Source organism: Trachymyrmex septentrionalis, unplaced genomic scaffold (genome assembly GCF_001594115.1).
Source record: "Trachymyrmex septentrionalis isolate Tsep2-gDNA-1 unplaced genomic scaffold, Tsep1.0 scaffold22, whole genome shotgun sequence".
Taxonomy (NCBI): Eukaryota; Metazoa; Arthropoda; class Insecta; order Hymenoptera; family Formicidae; genus Trachymyrmex; species Trachymyrmex septentrionalis.
The window spans coordinates 4486748-4502280 of NW_017305375.1; the positions used below are offsets into that span (position 1 = coordinate 4486748).

The 15533-nt window shown below is 35.3% G+C and overlaps 1 protein-coding gene across 4 annotated transcripts in view; it reads right to left on the bottom strand.

Annotated features, from left to right (window-relative positions):
* Nucleotides 1-15533, bottom strand: part of LOC108748323 — a 70419-nt gene extending 54886 nt beyond the window's left edge. For all 4 annotated transcript variants that reach the window (XM_018486384.1, XM_018486386.1, XM_018486383.1 and 1 more), the window contains exons 1-2: nt 15215-15533; nt 14815-14912 (exon numbers count right to left, since the gene is read on the bottom strand). In XM_018486384.1, the coding sequence (XP_018341886.1) occupies nt 14815-14910 (96 nt within the window). In that variant the 5' untranslated portion in view covers nt 14911-14912; nt 15215-15533. The remainder of the gene's footprint in view (nt 1-14814; nt 14913-15214) is intronic.

Here is a 15533-nt window from a genome sequence, read left to right on the forward strand (position 1 = left end):
TATATATATATATATATATATTGTCTCGAACATATCCAAAATATACAAAATACAAAAATATATCTATACCGTAAATGTATACCGTTTTTGTAAAGGTAAAAATAGAGAATTGCAATTTTGTTATATATAGTATACAGTAATGATGCGATATCTAGCACTTAGCGCTTCGATGTGATAGACGAATAGTGTCGTATCCTCGAAAGTTGTAGGGACGGATGCGATGCACGCGGGCCTCTTACATAGCGAGCATTGGTGTTATCGAATAACAATATCGTTTCCAGTGTACCTTATTCCTCGCTGTTAACACTGAAGAAAAGACGTATCACGTATTGTATAGTAAATGTCGCTCGTAGTACTAGCGATAGAGAATCATCGATGGTGTAGGCGTAGTTATGTGCATAATTGCGACTTTTGGAGTAAATCTTGAGCAGAGTCGGTCTCGAAAGTTGTCGTACCCGCACCGAAAAGCCGGAGAGTGATTCCGGGAAAACTGGATCGAACTTTTTTTTTCACGAAGATTTTCACGGGGAGGCTTTCACCAAAATTGCTTACCGAAGAAGAATCTCATTGTGATAGATGCGCGGAGATCTCGAAGCAAAACGTGTATTATAGAAGCGTGTTACAAAATATCATAACGGTATTCTGACTCTTTCGATTCCGATTCTGGGCATTACATTATTGATTGAAACTCAGCGTGGAGACGATCGCGTTTCGATTGTGGCTTCGAAAAGAGGGAGACGTATCGCGGAAACGCTTGAAAACTGCAATTCAATTTGAAAATCTCGCGTTGTAGCATTCTTGGTAGTTGCCTTTATGTGATTCAGTAGAAAAAGAAAAGAAGACGGCATTAAATGTCAAATCAAAAAATGGTACGTTTACAGCTCCTTTTTTGCACTATTTATCGCACCTCGATGTAGGACTCGCCGAGGTGTTTGACAATTTTGTGATTCATATGACGATGTCGATGGAAACGTATCGTTGCCACGGCGTGTCTACTATTATAAAATATATCAATATCGGGGCTAACTCGTTGACGGGAAAATGCCTGGTATCGAGGCTGCACAACGAGGATGCGCCCGTGCATGTGTAACGATTTGTACATACTAACACATTTCTAAGCGGTTGTCTCGCGCTCGCGATGGATTCTCAATGGAAACGATCGGCATCGTACCTAGTCCTTTACTGCGTCAAAGTCTGAATCGTGAAAATATTCTCTGGGGGGAAAAAAAAAGAAACGTTTTTGCACGAGGAAAAAACAGTTTTGCTAAAGTGAGCTAAACGCAGATAGATACAAAATTATTATTATTATTATTATTGGACCATCAAAAAATTATTGGGCTCAAACGTGATGATAACGCTGCTACAAGTTTTGACATTCTAGCAATCTATTTGAGCATTCATGATATAATTATTTAGGTGACCTAATAAAATTGCTCGTCAGAATTATATCTAAGTAAATTTTGAGATATTCCCGTTTTTCCCACGTAAAAATACAATAGATCTAGATTAGTTATTTGTATTCCTTTAATTTCTATCAATATTATGTTTCATCACACGAGATTATAACTAAGCTTTCGTTATTTCGAGTACTTCTTTGTCAAATATTAATAACAGGAGTAATAACGTATAATGAATAATTTCTAGAAATCTATACGTACCGGAAGGCCATATATACCGATGTGTCATAATTAATCTTATTGCGACGCGAGACAACCGTGTTATAAGAGGCAGTGAGGCCTTACGTAATCGCATGTGTGATTTTAAATAAATATATTATCATTGAATATCTGTAATGATTCGTCGTTATTGCTGTCATCCAACATCACTGTCACCAATCATCTTCATTATTATTCTCATCATCATCATCATTACTATCACATTTAGTAGCAAGTGAGATTGTTGGAAAAAAAAAAATCGAATTTTAAACTCTCGCGTGAAAAACGTGCTGCACTCACACATCGATTTTTACACGGGTGATATGTGTATCGGATGTAATTCAATTTGGAAAAAAAACAAAACATTCGCTCTCTCTTCCAAGAAGATAATTTTAATTGAACCCTCGTATTGAATAATCTAATATCATATCGAATAATGTAATATAGTATATTGTATCCTCGACATAACCACATTTGATCGCGTAACGTTTATATGCTTTGCGTTCAACGTGTAATTAAAAAATTTGTTGAAAAAATTGGAAACTCTCGTACGCGATATATTAATAACGTGTTAATTTTCATATTAATGGTACCGGGCGAAATCCCGCGGTTGAAACTCGCGAAAATTATATTATCAAGCGTGATGGTAATCTTCAAATCCCGCTGTTAACGAGTCACCCTGTAAGAACGATGCGCGAATCAAGAATTTTGTTTTGCGTTTTATTTCGACGAGATATACACGATATACCGATTTCGGCTAAGAGGCCGCGAGACCGACGAAGACGTATTGTCGCAGATACGACAATAAAGAAAGCAAAAAAAAAAAAATAAAAGAGAAAGAGCAAACCAGAAACGATTGTGCATTGTATAAACACGAGAGCGTGCACCATGACTGCTCTTTTACTTTTCGAGTGACTTTTTCGAAATGGGACCCACGCGTTTTTCATAGCGCTTTTTTAAAGCCGAACACGCCCGTCGTGGCGGCGTCTTGTTCTTCCAATACGTATATATTACATCTACACACATATACAGATACACGACATTGACACATATACATTTTACGTACACACAATTATATTTATAAAAAAAAAATATATATATATATAATATATAGATATATATTATTTAAAAAACTAATCTATATATATATATATATATATATATATACGAAACTATATCTACTTTTATGCGTATATAACAGTTGTATGATTAATAACGGCGAAAAGGACGAGCGTGCGCTAGAACATAGATTTCACGAAGGGACGATTCAATTTCTCGATTTTTCATACAGGATGAGAAAGTGTCACGGAATCGTTTTGTTACGCGACGCTTTGCCAGTGAGTTGACATTGTGTGCCGCTTTATTCTTTTTATGCAATTATCTCGGTGACAACAAGTATACTCCATGTATTAACGAATTAATAAGATCCAAATATTTTTCAGAAGCGTGCAATATTTTATTTGCCGTTCTATGAGAAATATTGTATATATTTGAATATTGTCTAACAAAATTGTATTTCGAAATTATTTATTTCATACTGAGAAATGGTGATCTTTTTTTTTTTTAAGCAATTCATTTCGAAACAGCTTATATATTTTGTCGTTCAAGACGTATCTTAATAATATAAATCAAGATAATTGCCGATTAAAACGGCATAAACATTACGACATGACAATATAATCGCAAGTATTCATGAATATTTATATTATTGAATATTTACAACTTAGCATTTTGCATATCGATACATATCGGAAAACAAGCGTATTGTAGATTTCGAAGTGAAATATGTACATTTTAATTAACGGGATAACAGTGGTCACGTATGTCACTTAATTGACGAAGCGTCGTGCGCAGTGAGTTTTAACAATGCTGCGACACACGGTAATTTTCATTTAAAACTACAATTTTCGGAATACTCATTTGTCTACTCAATCTGAGTAAGACACATGGTACGTGATATATTTTACAAGAGTACATAGTTTTCTTCTCAACACGATAAATATTCAACTTTAACTTCGAAGTTGATTTACGGTCTTGAAAATACACAGATTCTGAGAACAAGCGATAAATTCCCAAGTATAATTTTCTAATGTGTAACTCACGAGTAATTAATTATCTTTCGTGAAAGCTTTCATAAAATCAAATGAAATTACAGAAGAGTTCCTTGCAAAATTACATGCATGATATAATAAATAATGTCTTTTGTCTATTTTAGTATACGTTCAGTTTCTTATTATTTTACTAAATATAATTACAATTTAGGTTGCCATAAACTGCACTAACATCTCGTGCACAGGCACCAGTTTCAATAAATATTTCTTAAACCTGCTACAATTTATATGCGTATCGACATCAATTGTCACGATTATCGACGCATCGTATTTGTTAATAAAAAAATGAAAATTTTTATGCTTGAGGTATCAGTTTACGTCCACCTAAATTGTAACTATATTTTTTATTACAGGTTAATTTTTACATAGAAACTAACACGGTCGTCTCGATATTTCTGTAAATTCCATAAAATAGATTTTTTTCTTTCACGATTTCTTTACTTTATAATCGTAGATTTCATATCGTGAGTTACATATGAGATACTCTATTGAATTTTATATAACGATGTTAACGTTTATATCGAATGGAGTATTAGTGCGACTCGTCGCACGACAATATTCGGAAATCAAAAAATGGGGTCTTCCAAGAAAAAAAATAAAAATAAAAGAATACTCATATGTATTCTTCCGCACGACAAGAACGACTTTACGTTGATTCTATCGCACCGCCTTATAACTTCCACATGTTGAAATTCGTACGTGATGAGCATGATAGAGAAGCATTATTCTTTTATATAGTTCACACTGTAAATACTCTTTTCTCTATGAGACAATGTAAATATTTTCCTCTTGAAATATTGAACGATATTTATTGAAGATGAGTGAATCAGTGAGAAAGAAAGGGAGAGAGAGAGAGAGAGAGAGAGCACGTTAGTGACTTTGTTAATTTCATAAGGCATTACGAAACGTGATAAGTAGTAGTTGGTACCGAATCTTGTGATCGGCTTTCGACCTGCTGCTATTCGCTAAGTCAATTTTCTTCCTTTCTATTCAGTTCGTTAAAATATCGAATAATTATATTACGATATGCTTTAAGAAATGGTGTCCTTTAGAGAGCAACAGTCAGCAATATATACATATATATACACATATATATATATATATATACGTATATATATATATATATATTTAACGAAAGTGAAACGAAAACAATGAGTTAGGTCGATCGACCTTCACATACGTGTCGTACCGTGACAGCGTGATGACAGATGATGACCGGGGGTAAGATTCGCTCTTCGAAAATCCTCGTGATTCGTCGTGAGAAAAACGCGACGCGAATGTCGATTATATTTCCACGGGGACCGCCTTTCTTACGGCGTTTTCCTCGTCTCTTCGGGGAGGGGGAAAAAAAAGGAGAAGAATATGGATTTGTGTGCTCCATGTCCGACGAGAGACATTTCGAAGATCGGATTTACCTCGGCCCCTAGGCGTATATATACGTAGCTTGGTAGTAATATATCTTACGTGATAATTGAAAAGCTCGACTTCATCATTAAGTATCATTAGCTCTATGCGAGACATGTAATCTGTTATTGATCGAACACACAGCCTCCAACATATTCTTCCACATATTATACGTCACTGATTATTATTATCATTATTATTGTTCGACGATCGTCGTCACGCGTCCGATATCATACTTTAATATCGATTCGGAAAGACTGTGTTTCGGAAGAACGGAAATGTGAAGGCGAGGATATTGAAAAGCCGCGGTATCGAACGATCACGACGATCGCACGCGACGTAGTTAGTTATTTAATTATTTATTCATTCGTTTGTGGGAGAATCTATTCCGTAGTGTAAGTCAATTGTGCACTTTGTGCAGGAAGACAAAGTTGAGATTGATATTTCTGTATTTTCCCGTATAATTCCTTTCAGAGAAACTTCGATATAGCGCCCACTCTTTCGCCCATTCTGTTCCGCTGACAATGATTTCATTATTTTCCTTTCGCGAATTTCGCCACGTGTTCGTCAAAATGCGATCGATGCAAAAGTAATGATGGACGGAGTATTGATCCGCATGGTACTAACTACACTCGTTTTATTTCGAATCCTTTTAAACGTTCGAGAGCGCCCCGCGCTCTCTTAAGTAATACATCTTCACCTGAGCTGACAAGACGCTGATAAAACGATTATAGAAAAATGATAAGATCATTGCCAGTAGAAAAAAATTCCCAAATTCCAACACACGTATACATCCATACACACGTATACACACGTACACAATTAGAATAGAATTAGCTAGCTAGACAACCGACTAGTAAAGATCTAGTAGTAATCACGTAAATAATTTGGTTATCCGTATATATAGATGGGTAAGCGCAAAAGACGGTAATTTAGATTTAAGCGGCAGTAGGATAATAATAGGAGGCAAACACCGTGCAAGAGAGAAAGAGAAAGACAGAATTGTGAGAAAGAGAATAATTACCAACGTATTTACTACAGGTAAACACTGGTTACACACTGTACCTGTTGTTGTTGAAAATCATTAAAAATACTCTTATTCCATGCTAATTGCTTTTACTAAAAACTTTGTTCCTTCCCCTCTCACCCGTTATCCGTATCTATAAGTGATTGTCCTAATAATCGATCAAGCGTAATTGATCGGAACCGGATCGCGAAATACACGCAAATGCGTACCAACTGAAATTATTTCTCAAATAGTCTTATTAAATAGGGAAAAATTTAATGCAAATTATTAGCTACTTTTTCAAGTTTTTCTTGATAAAATAAAAAGTAACGTAAACGACTTCTGCATTAGTTAGGTAACAAATAATTAACAAGTTTATGTAAACTCAGCGATAAACGGCAATCGAGTTGAAGTTGTTTTAATGTGTTTACTGATTGCAATTAATACTAGAAACCAACTGCTCTTTAGCTTAAGCTTTTAGTTTAAAATGTTTCACATTTGACGGCTTAGAGTTAATAAGCTTTTAAAGCTTTCTTGGATTTGTGCAAGCGCTACGCGCGTGTGTTAATGTAAAGTACTGAAAGAAAAGTTTCTACTATTTGTGACTATAATTACACGACATCATAATTAATAGTTATTGTGCTACAGTTAATAATGCTAGTAATTATTTTATTTATAGTTCTAGCAACAAAAAAAATAAGTATTAATCGTAGGTATATATTTTTTGGTAGAATTATAAATATAATTTTTTTACTAACATTAGCGATACTAACTGTAATTATATAGCCGCATAGAAATATCAAAAACTTTCCTCACAAATACGATATACGTCTTTAATTATACATCAATATTTCATTAGATGATCAATCTGAGATGGAAGAAGAAATAAACTATCACATGAGCTTTAGATTAAGATTTTATTTTTCGAGGTATACAGCTCAAAGAAAATTTTCGGGATGATTCACCTTTTATTGTAAAGCACGCTACTGTTCTGACGCGACCTGATATGATTCGCCAATAAAAATTTCCTGCTTCAGCGTGCGTTACGATTCGAAACCAGCGTTTATTCCGTGAATCCGGGGTATTGTAGTACTCTTCGTAGATAAGTAGACAGTGATTATATATGTATTCATGAGTCCTTCCTAGATTTTTCAAATATATTTCACCACATAGCGCCTGGATATAAGTAATCTCTACAGTGTAATCTCCCACCATATCTTTGATACTGTGCCTATATTGAACACTTGTTTATGTAGATGTCCATTTTGCCTATATATCACGTCTATATATATATATATATATACCCGTGTAAGGACGTCCATTGTCTATTCCCGGCGGATTTCATGGTGGAAGATCCTTCGAGACGAAAGCGTCGCCCCGAGACGAGGTCCGACCTTTCGATTTTTATTCCGGTAATGCGTCGGGTTTTATATAAGCCAAGAGTTCGAAGTGCGACTTCGCGTCGCGATACGCGAGCCAATCGGTATTCGCGCGCGTATGTACATAGATATAAATATCAGTATCTCTTGCTGTAGTAGCTAATTCACCCCGTACGTATCGGTACACCGTCACACATGTTACACTTACCCCCCCTCCCCCTTTCCCTGCCGTAGAGCCTTCCGCGTCCTTCGTTTTCCACGCGCGAAATCCGATAATCGGAGGATCGCATGTATCTGATATCTAATTACACCTGATCTCCGACGAGTGATACAAAGTAGGCTTGATGCGTAGATCTGACATGGCTACTAATTACGGAAAGTAGAGGCAACATTAACGCGGGTACGCCAACAAGCAGCGAGGAACGTCAGAGAGGTGAGTGAGATGTCAAGGCAATAGATCGTTACGTTTCTCTCTCTTTTTCTTTGATACATAATTTCTTCACATCGGGGTTCTCCTCCTCCCTTCATCTGCTCCCTTGCTCGACCATCGAAAATCGATGGTAATCGTGCAAATTGCATTGCGCAATTATCCGCGTGGCGGTCGCTCGTCGCACTTATCGCACTTTCGACAAGCACTTTCACGGAAGCGTCGAGTTCATTCGTCATGGTTTGCAGATGGTTATTCATGACAGGCCGCTTCTGACGCACGTAATTCCTATTAATATTTGATCAAGCAACTCGTACGGTCTGAAATTATTCTCGCGGGGATCCAGCGCGCATCTTATCGCGTGTAATTTTCATTTTTACGATAATACATAACGCTCGTATTACACGTCTTATCGTATTAGAACTTCCACGGTATCCATTGATATAGTGAATAAGTGTTATCGAATCCTTCGCCTTCCGTAATAACCGATACCTTAAATCAAACTGAGGATCGCGTATACCTTTGGATATCGGCATTGCCCGCTATTAGTAAATCGAACAGCGAAACTTGAGATTATCGATCAAAAATTTCGATAATACATATATAAAGAGTAACTGCGATAGAACATGAATCGTATTGATTTACAACGAAGATATATATTTCTACGGTATGTAGAACTCATCAATGAGATGCAGTGGATCGGTAGATGCAAATAAGGAGGGTGGAAAACTTAATTACGGGGATTTAACGAGACCAAAATGAGGAGATTTTAATCTTTTTACAATAATACTGATAATGGAAGTATACGCGGTTGGGATTTAATTCCCCATTAATCATGGTATGGCCTAATATAGGAGAAAGCTCGCGATATCAAGACGAATCAGTAGACTTTTCTGCGTGGAGTAAGAGAGTTTAATAGCAATTTTTATTAGTAGATCAGTAGATAATTAGTAGGTAATTAGAAATCTCTTTTAAGTTGAGAAAGAGCTACGTTTCCGAAGAACTCTTATCAGAAATAGAACAAAAGACTTTGTGATACAAATTAGAAATTATTCCGTACAAATAGAAACGTAATATATTAAATGTTTTCATTTTTGCCAAATATTTACATCTAACGTAGACTCTAAATTTCATCGATTTTTGATTTTTTTAATATAAAATATTGCATGGATCTTTCTTCCACCTGAGTATCTATTTGAAAAAGTATACAACGAGGTTCGATGTTCTTTATCCGACGCGTTTATCCTCTAATCTAACTATTAATTCGAAAAAGTACACACACACACACACACACACACGACACGTATATTTACCTAAGTATACTTCTATTGTAGGTAATTATATCAAACATATATTAAAGACGCGTCGGAGTATTCATGCCTGTGATAGAACGCGAGATATCATATGAATATTCATAGTCTGTCTTTCCATGACGATCTTATCCTTGTCAGCCATGATGCTGACAAGTTATTACAGAAATTGCCTTTTTTCATTGTATCGTATTTATGAACGCCCCGGGAAACAGCGCGGTGCAAACAAATGGAATAGAAATTATTTCAATATATTATTTAATCGCACCGTATATATTTCTTAAGTCTAAATATTATTTTGTGGTATCTGCTCGCGCACTTCTTTGTGTGCATTACTTTCACGAGCGCTAGGGAGGGGCTAGTGAATAGACAAATGCTTTTTCTGTATGTTTATTTCAAGTACAAATTGTACGATAGTATATACGATATCTATTTAAATAGCTGAAACGATATATTTTAGATTAGATATTACTAAAAGTTTTCGTAAAAATCTCATGAATGCGAGCAGTAATATTCTCACAAACGACGCCCGTAACAAAGGGAAGTTCCAAGCTCTCGTTAACTTGAAAACGATGGAAAGTGAAGTAATTGTAATGAATAGAATTGTAATAGTGTAGTAGTCTCTTTGCTTGTGCGCGTGGTTGTTTCCATTAGCACATCGACTATCACGACGGGACGTCAGTCGATAGAAACAATGTAACAGGAAAATACGTAACGTCAACTAAAGATGGTGCTTGCAAAGTTCTCACAATGTATTACGATCGTATAGTCGGTGTGTTAACTGCACAGATCACGACATATATATCGAACCCTGCGAGGTCTTGGGCTCTAAGTGATAACTTTAACTCTTTAAAAGTGACACATTGCGAGATCGATACTTTTGCAAGTTTAGGCGAAGTTCTAGCTGCCTGGATGATCAAGAGCTTTTTTCAAAATCGTAACAGCGTACACAGGGGAGGATGTAAGTCACAAAAAAGACATCTATCTACCTACCCTCCTCCCAAGGATCAGCATTCTACAACGTTTTTGCGCGACGGAAGAGGACAGCGGCGAAGCGCAAGAGTATCTAAAGAACGTCTGTAAATCATCCTCGGAAGGTATCACAGTAGCAACGAATCGACAATTGTTCCCTTCGCGGGGATCACTTGATATTATTATACCATTAACTTTATTTAACTTTATTAACTTTATTATTAATGATATCGCTATTATGTACATATATACATATACATATATATTTTAATCAACATACGTAAACCATCGTGTAAACCCTTCTGTGCGTTTCCAAGATCCTCCATATGCAATTGACTCAATCAAGTATAATCTAAGAATTCGATGCAAAAATCGATCAGCTCCATTTTTTTGGACGAAAATAACTTTATGAATTTAGATTGAACGTATCTTTTGACATATATAAGAAACGGATAACTCCAACAGCTCCGAACAAAGTGATTTTTATACTTTTTATATTTCAACAGTTTTTGTAAAATATTTCACATAATAATATATATAAATTTGATAAAAGTTTTTTAAAAATACTTTTGAATAATTTATTTGTTTTATTGAAAAAAAGAAGCTGCAGTATAAAAAAAATGGTGCTGATTGTTTTTCGTACTTGGACCCTTGAATGACATCGTAAGATATTTTAAGGATACATCAAACAAAATCTTTCAGCCTGAGAATTCATCTTTTTCATCAATCGAGAAAGACTTTACGAGTCGATGTGTATTGAAAATTTAATGAAGAAAACCGAATGAAAAAAACAGAACAGTACGCAAAGCCAGAAGTATCCAGCCGAACCTCCATCGTCCATTCTCCTCTATTGCCTTTTGTCCAGTTTTATAGCGAGAATGAGAATGATTAAAAATGAATAATGAAACCCATGCCCAAAACTTTCCTTCTTTTACTTTCAACGTTTTGACTTCTTCAATATTTCACCGTCGACGACGAAAGCGGATCTTCAGCTCCAACCGAATAAATTCAGGAAGGACGACAGGCTTCTCGGAAGGCATATATTCCATTAGGTTTGTACAATTCGAGCTGTCCGCTGTTGATATGCTGCAGAGCGAACAGACATGGAGGAGGTAATACGCGAGGGAGATGCGAGGCGAAGAGGGGAGATCGATATTGCGACCCCCCCAGGGGCACGCGTTACGTACGCTCGCGTCAACTGAAGTGCATCCCCTACCTTTATTCTGTACCGAAAATTCCCTAATCTTTTTGTCTGCCTCTATCCATCTCTTTAAAAAGAAAACCGAGAAGGTTTTCCTTCTTTTTTCAATTGTTTGTGTTACCCCTGCATAGCGATTTTTCACAAAGGAGTTACATACAGATTGACAAATATCGGCAGTGTACATGGAAGATGGAATAAATTTCTACACAAGATTTTATTACGCGAGTGTGTCCTATGCCTGCCTCGGATATATTCAACCCTACAATTTTAAAATGGCTCCATAGTTCGCCTATACTTGGGACTAGATATTGCTAGGATCAAGGATGTCTTAAATGTCGTTCGGAGGAAAATGTCATCTTCTCTACAGCATCGTCCAGACTGTTTTAAGCTTTTCACGTAATACATTCCCTTTAGACTCAGTAACATTGTCGCTTGGCAAATGGCTAGGTCTTTTATAAGATACGCTCTAAATGATTTTATACATTACAATTAGAATATTACATTCTGAATGTATTCCATTTTTATATATTTACTTTACTTTATATCTAAGATTATTTCAATAACGGCAAAATTTTTATATAAAAAGATGTAATAAGATTTCAGAATTTAGTACTTTCAATTACATATATGATAATATATATTACATTATTTTTATTTATAGAAATAATTTATACACGAAAAACGTTAAAAATAATATATATATATATACTGATAGAATTATATATAAATATATATATCGATGATAATTTGAAGGAAAAATTGGACGACCAAACCTATGTGAAAAGCCCTGTAGCCGCGATCGTAAAGGCTTCCAGAGGGAATTTCCTTCGCTATTATTCCACTCGCGTTAGGTCTTAGAAGGTATGAGAAATATTACCTATGCAGAGAATATTATCTATACATTTATGGATGAAATTTATCAACGCAGCTGCAAATACCATCACAAACAATAGCAACAGCAGCAGTCCTTTTATACAAAAAACTCTTTGCATAAAACTAAAACGTACACGTCGCTTTAACACAGAGAAAATGTTTGTGTATTGGAAAATAAAAAATTCATTCCTTTATCATTTCTTTTAGTTAAATTTCTTTTTAATATCTCGCGCGATAAACAATTAGAAATATTTGGTTTGAAATATCTATTATATTTAAAGAATTAATATGCGAAAAAATTAATCTGATCACTTTTTAAAAACATTTACGATGTATAAGAAGACTAGATCGATTGCAGCAAAAATTGTTATCGATCCGCTTGATTTTAAAACTACCAGAATTCTCTTCCCAGATTTTCCTCAAATTAATGAACGTCACGACGCGAGTTACTTGTTGAGCTCACGAAGCGTGCTCCATCTCGTTTCTGAAGGCAACGAGGGCGACGGCTCTATATCCATATAAGTCCGTGAAGCTTGCCGAGGATTTCTTTATCATTTTACCTCGGCGAAATATTCAATATAGCCGGCTGCATTATATGTAGCGAACTCGGACAGGATGTTTGAACGAGGAAAAGCAGAAGAAGACGATAGCGGAGGTGGAAAAAGAGGATAGGAAAAGTTGAAGCGAGTAAAAGGAAAAGAAAGAAAGAATACCACGGACCGGCTCTGCATGTCAACTACTTTACAAGGCACCTGACTTTCTGGCTAGACCACGCTGGGTGATACCAAACCGTGGGCATCGAGTAATCCTCGACCTTACGTAAGGAGACGAAGCACGTAGAATCGCGCGGCAGGTCCGAGATATATTTTTACATCTTTCATTTTTTTTGATCCATATATGAATCATACTTTCAACATTTTTTTCTCGATTTGAATTTGATGAATATATAACTCATATTTTTTAAATATAATTATATAATTGGATTATATAAATTTTTTTCAAGAATTTCTCTCCTTGAAAAAATAACGAGCGTTCAAAATGCTCACAGTACTCTATCTGTCAAACGCACATTGGAGAAATGTAAGTATAGAAAGAGTAATACATATAGAAAAGAGTTTCTGCGAAAACGAAACACGTTAAGTATTTTATGACTCGATCAGAAGAGCACCGGTGCTCTCTCCGATTTTATATCTTTTCCCACGTAGCACAACTATATGGTCTCACCCTCCAAAAATTATCAAATAAAAATATCTCTTTGTATTATTGTTTATAAAGAAAGCTTCGTTGATTCTTGATCGGGAGACGCAAACTATTTTTATTCGACCATTATATAGAAGTGAAAATGGGAGTGTTAGTCACATATCGAATTAATTCGTGAAAATTTTACTGCGAGACCACCTACGAAATTCTCCACGTTAATATTTAAGGAACACGGGAAAAAGGGATTCAGCCTCTCCCGTGAGAATTCTGGACGGTGCTTTGCACCGCCGCGCCGGAACGTATCTCAGGAAATATATGGGTCTCGTGTAGACCATCTCGGACGAGCGGTTGCCGAGGGTGGCTGGGACGTGAGAAGGGGGTTGATAGCATAGGTCTGTCGGAAAACTGTGCCTACGTGTTCCGACATGGTGTAGGCCGTCCAGAGACACTCGATCCTACTACTGCGCCGGGGAGTACAGCCTTCAAAATAAATATTTAACACAGGAAAAACAATTTTGCGAGCGGACAATATACATTACGTATTTGGGATTAAATTCCGTCAACAGTAAATCCTGATAAATTCAATTAGACTTAATTCAATTATTCTACTGAAGAAAGAAGCTTAAGGTAAGTGAATATTTCATTAATTTTCGCCGTGCAAATTAAATTAAATTAACAATATGAAATCGATAAGATGAGACATTAATTATAATATGAGATTCATATGTAAAAATTTAGATGATATCGATGTAATTGATATTTTAACACTTTACTATTTCATCTACATTTGGCGCATAAAATTCAAAAGAATCTTGTCACTTATTTGTGAGTGATGCTTTTGTCCGTTAAAAAAAAATCATTTATTATTAAATATTTAAGACATTAAAGAAATAATATAAAATCTATTAAAAAATAATAAGATATTAAAATAGTGTACTACATTTTTTAACTCAATATGCCGAAATCAGTTTGGCAATCAAAGTATCAATTGATTTTGTAACATCAAATTTTTGAAAAATTAAAATGAAAAAGCGTATTAACTTGTAAATAAGATTTTGCTTCTTAAATAAATTAAACATAATTATTCATCGTGTATTTCTAATGTTTAATACGTTATAAATATTTCCTTAATGTGCATTGATGCAGATGGCATATTGTGGCATAAAAAAAGAGCCGGGTTTTAGTATTTCATTCCTCTAATATTAATTTAGTTAATTAAGTATTTAATATTTTTCTCAAATTAATGATCAACGTGATTCATACTGATATGGCTCACCTCCCACTTTTTCTTAACACCTTCAAGTGTAAAACTTATGGAGTGGATGGGTTTGATGCCGCAGACCGATAATCCCGAGAATCTCGAACCAATCATTTCTGTAAAGATGTATGAATAAATCAAATTGTGAAAATGTAGACAGATGTAATTTATTGAAGATACTCGCGAAAAATCGACATGTATTGGCATCATCGTGTTGAATCTAATTCAGTCTTTAATATCGTTATTGAGAGCAGAACGTAATTTTCGATTACGTAATCATCATTCGACATTCGATTAAATATTTCGTTTCAATCGCGTGTGCAAGGCATCTTTACACCGGAAAAAATTAACGATTTGTCTATTGCGTGTTCTGTGTGATATAAAATGATAAAAAGAAGAAATATAATCCTTTGCTTACCCGAAATTGTTTGGATTATAACGTTACACTTGCGACAACGTAGCAGGAAACAAATTTCAATAAATTGATGTATACAAACAGAAATGTATACAAATGCTGACAAAATGTGCCTCGTCAGAGAAATTGCGTATTCCTCGTTTGTTAATCGTGTCTCTTCTGTCGAGAAGTTACATCCTTAAACTCGTACGTGTTCGCAGCGTACACGTATAAAATTTTGACGTTTATGACAAAACTATCGTAACATTTACACTTGTTTAACCATTCCATATATACGTGCCCATTTTTTTTTTCTAATCATTTATCTTATAGATTTTTCTAA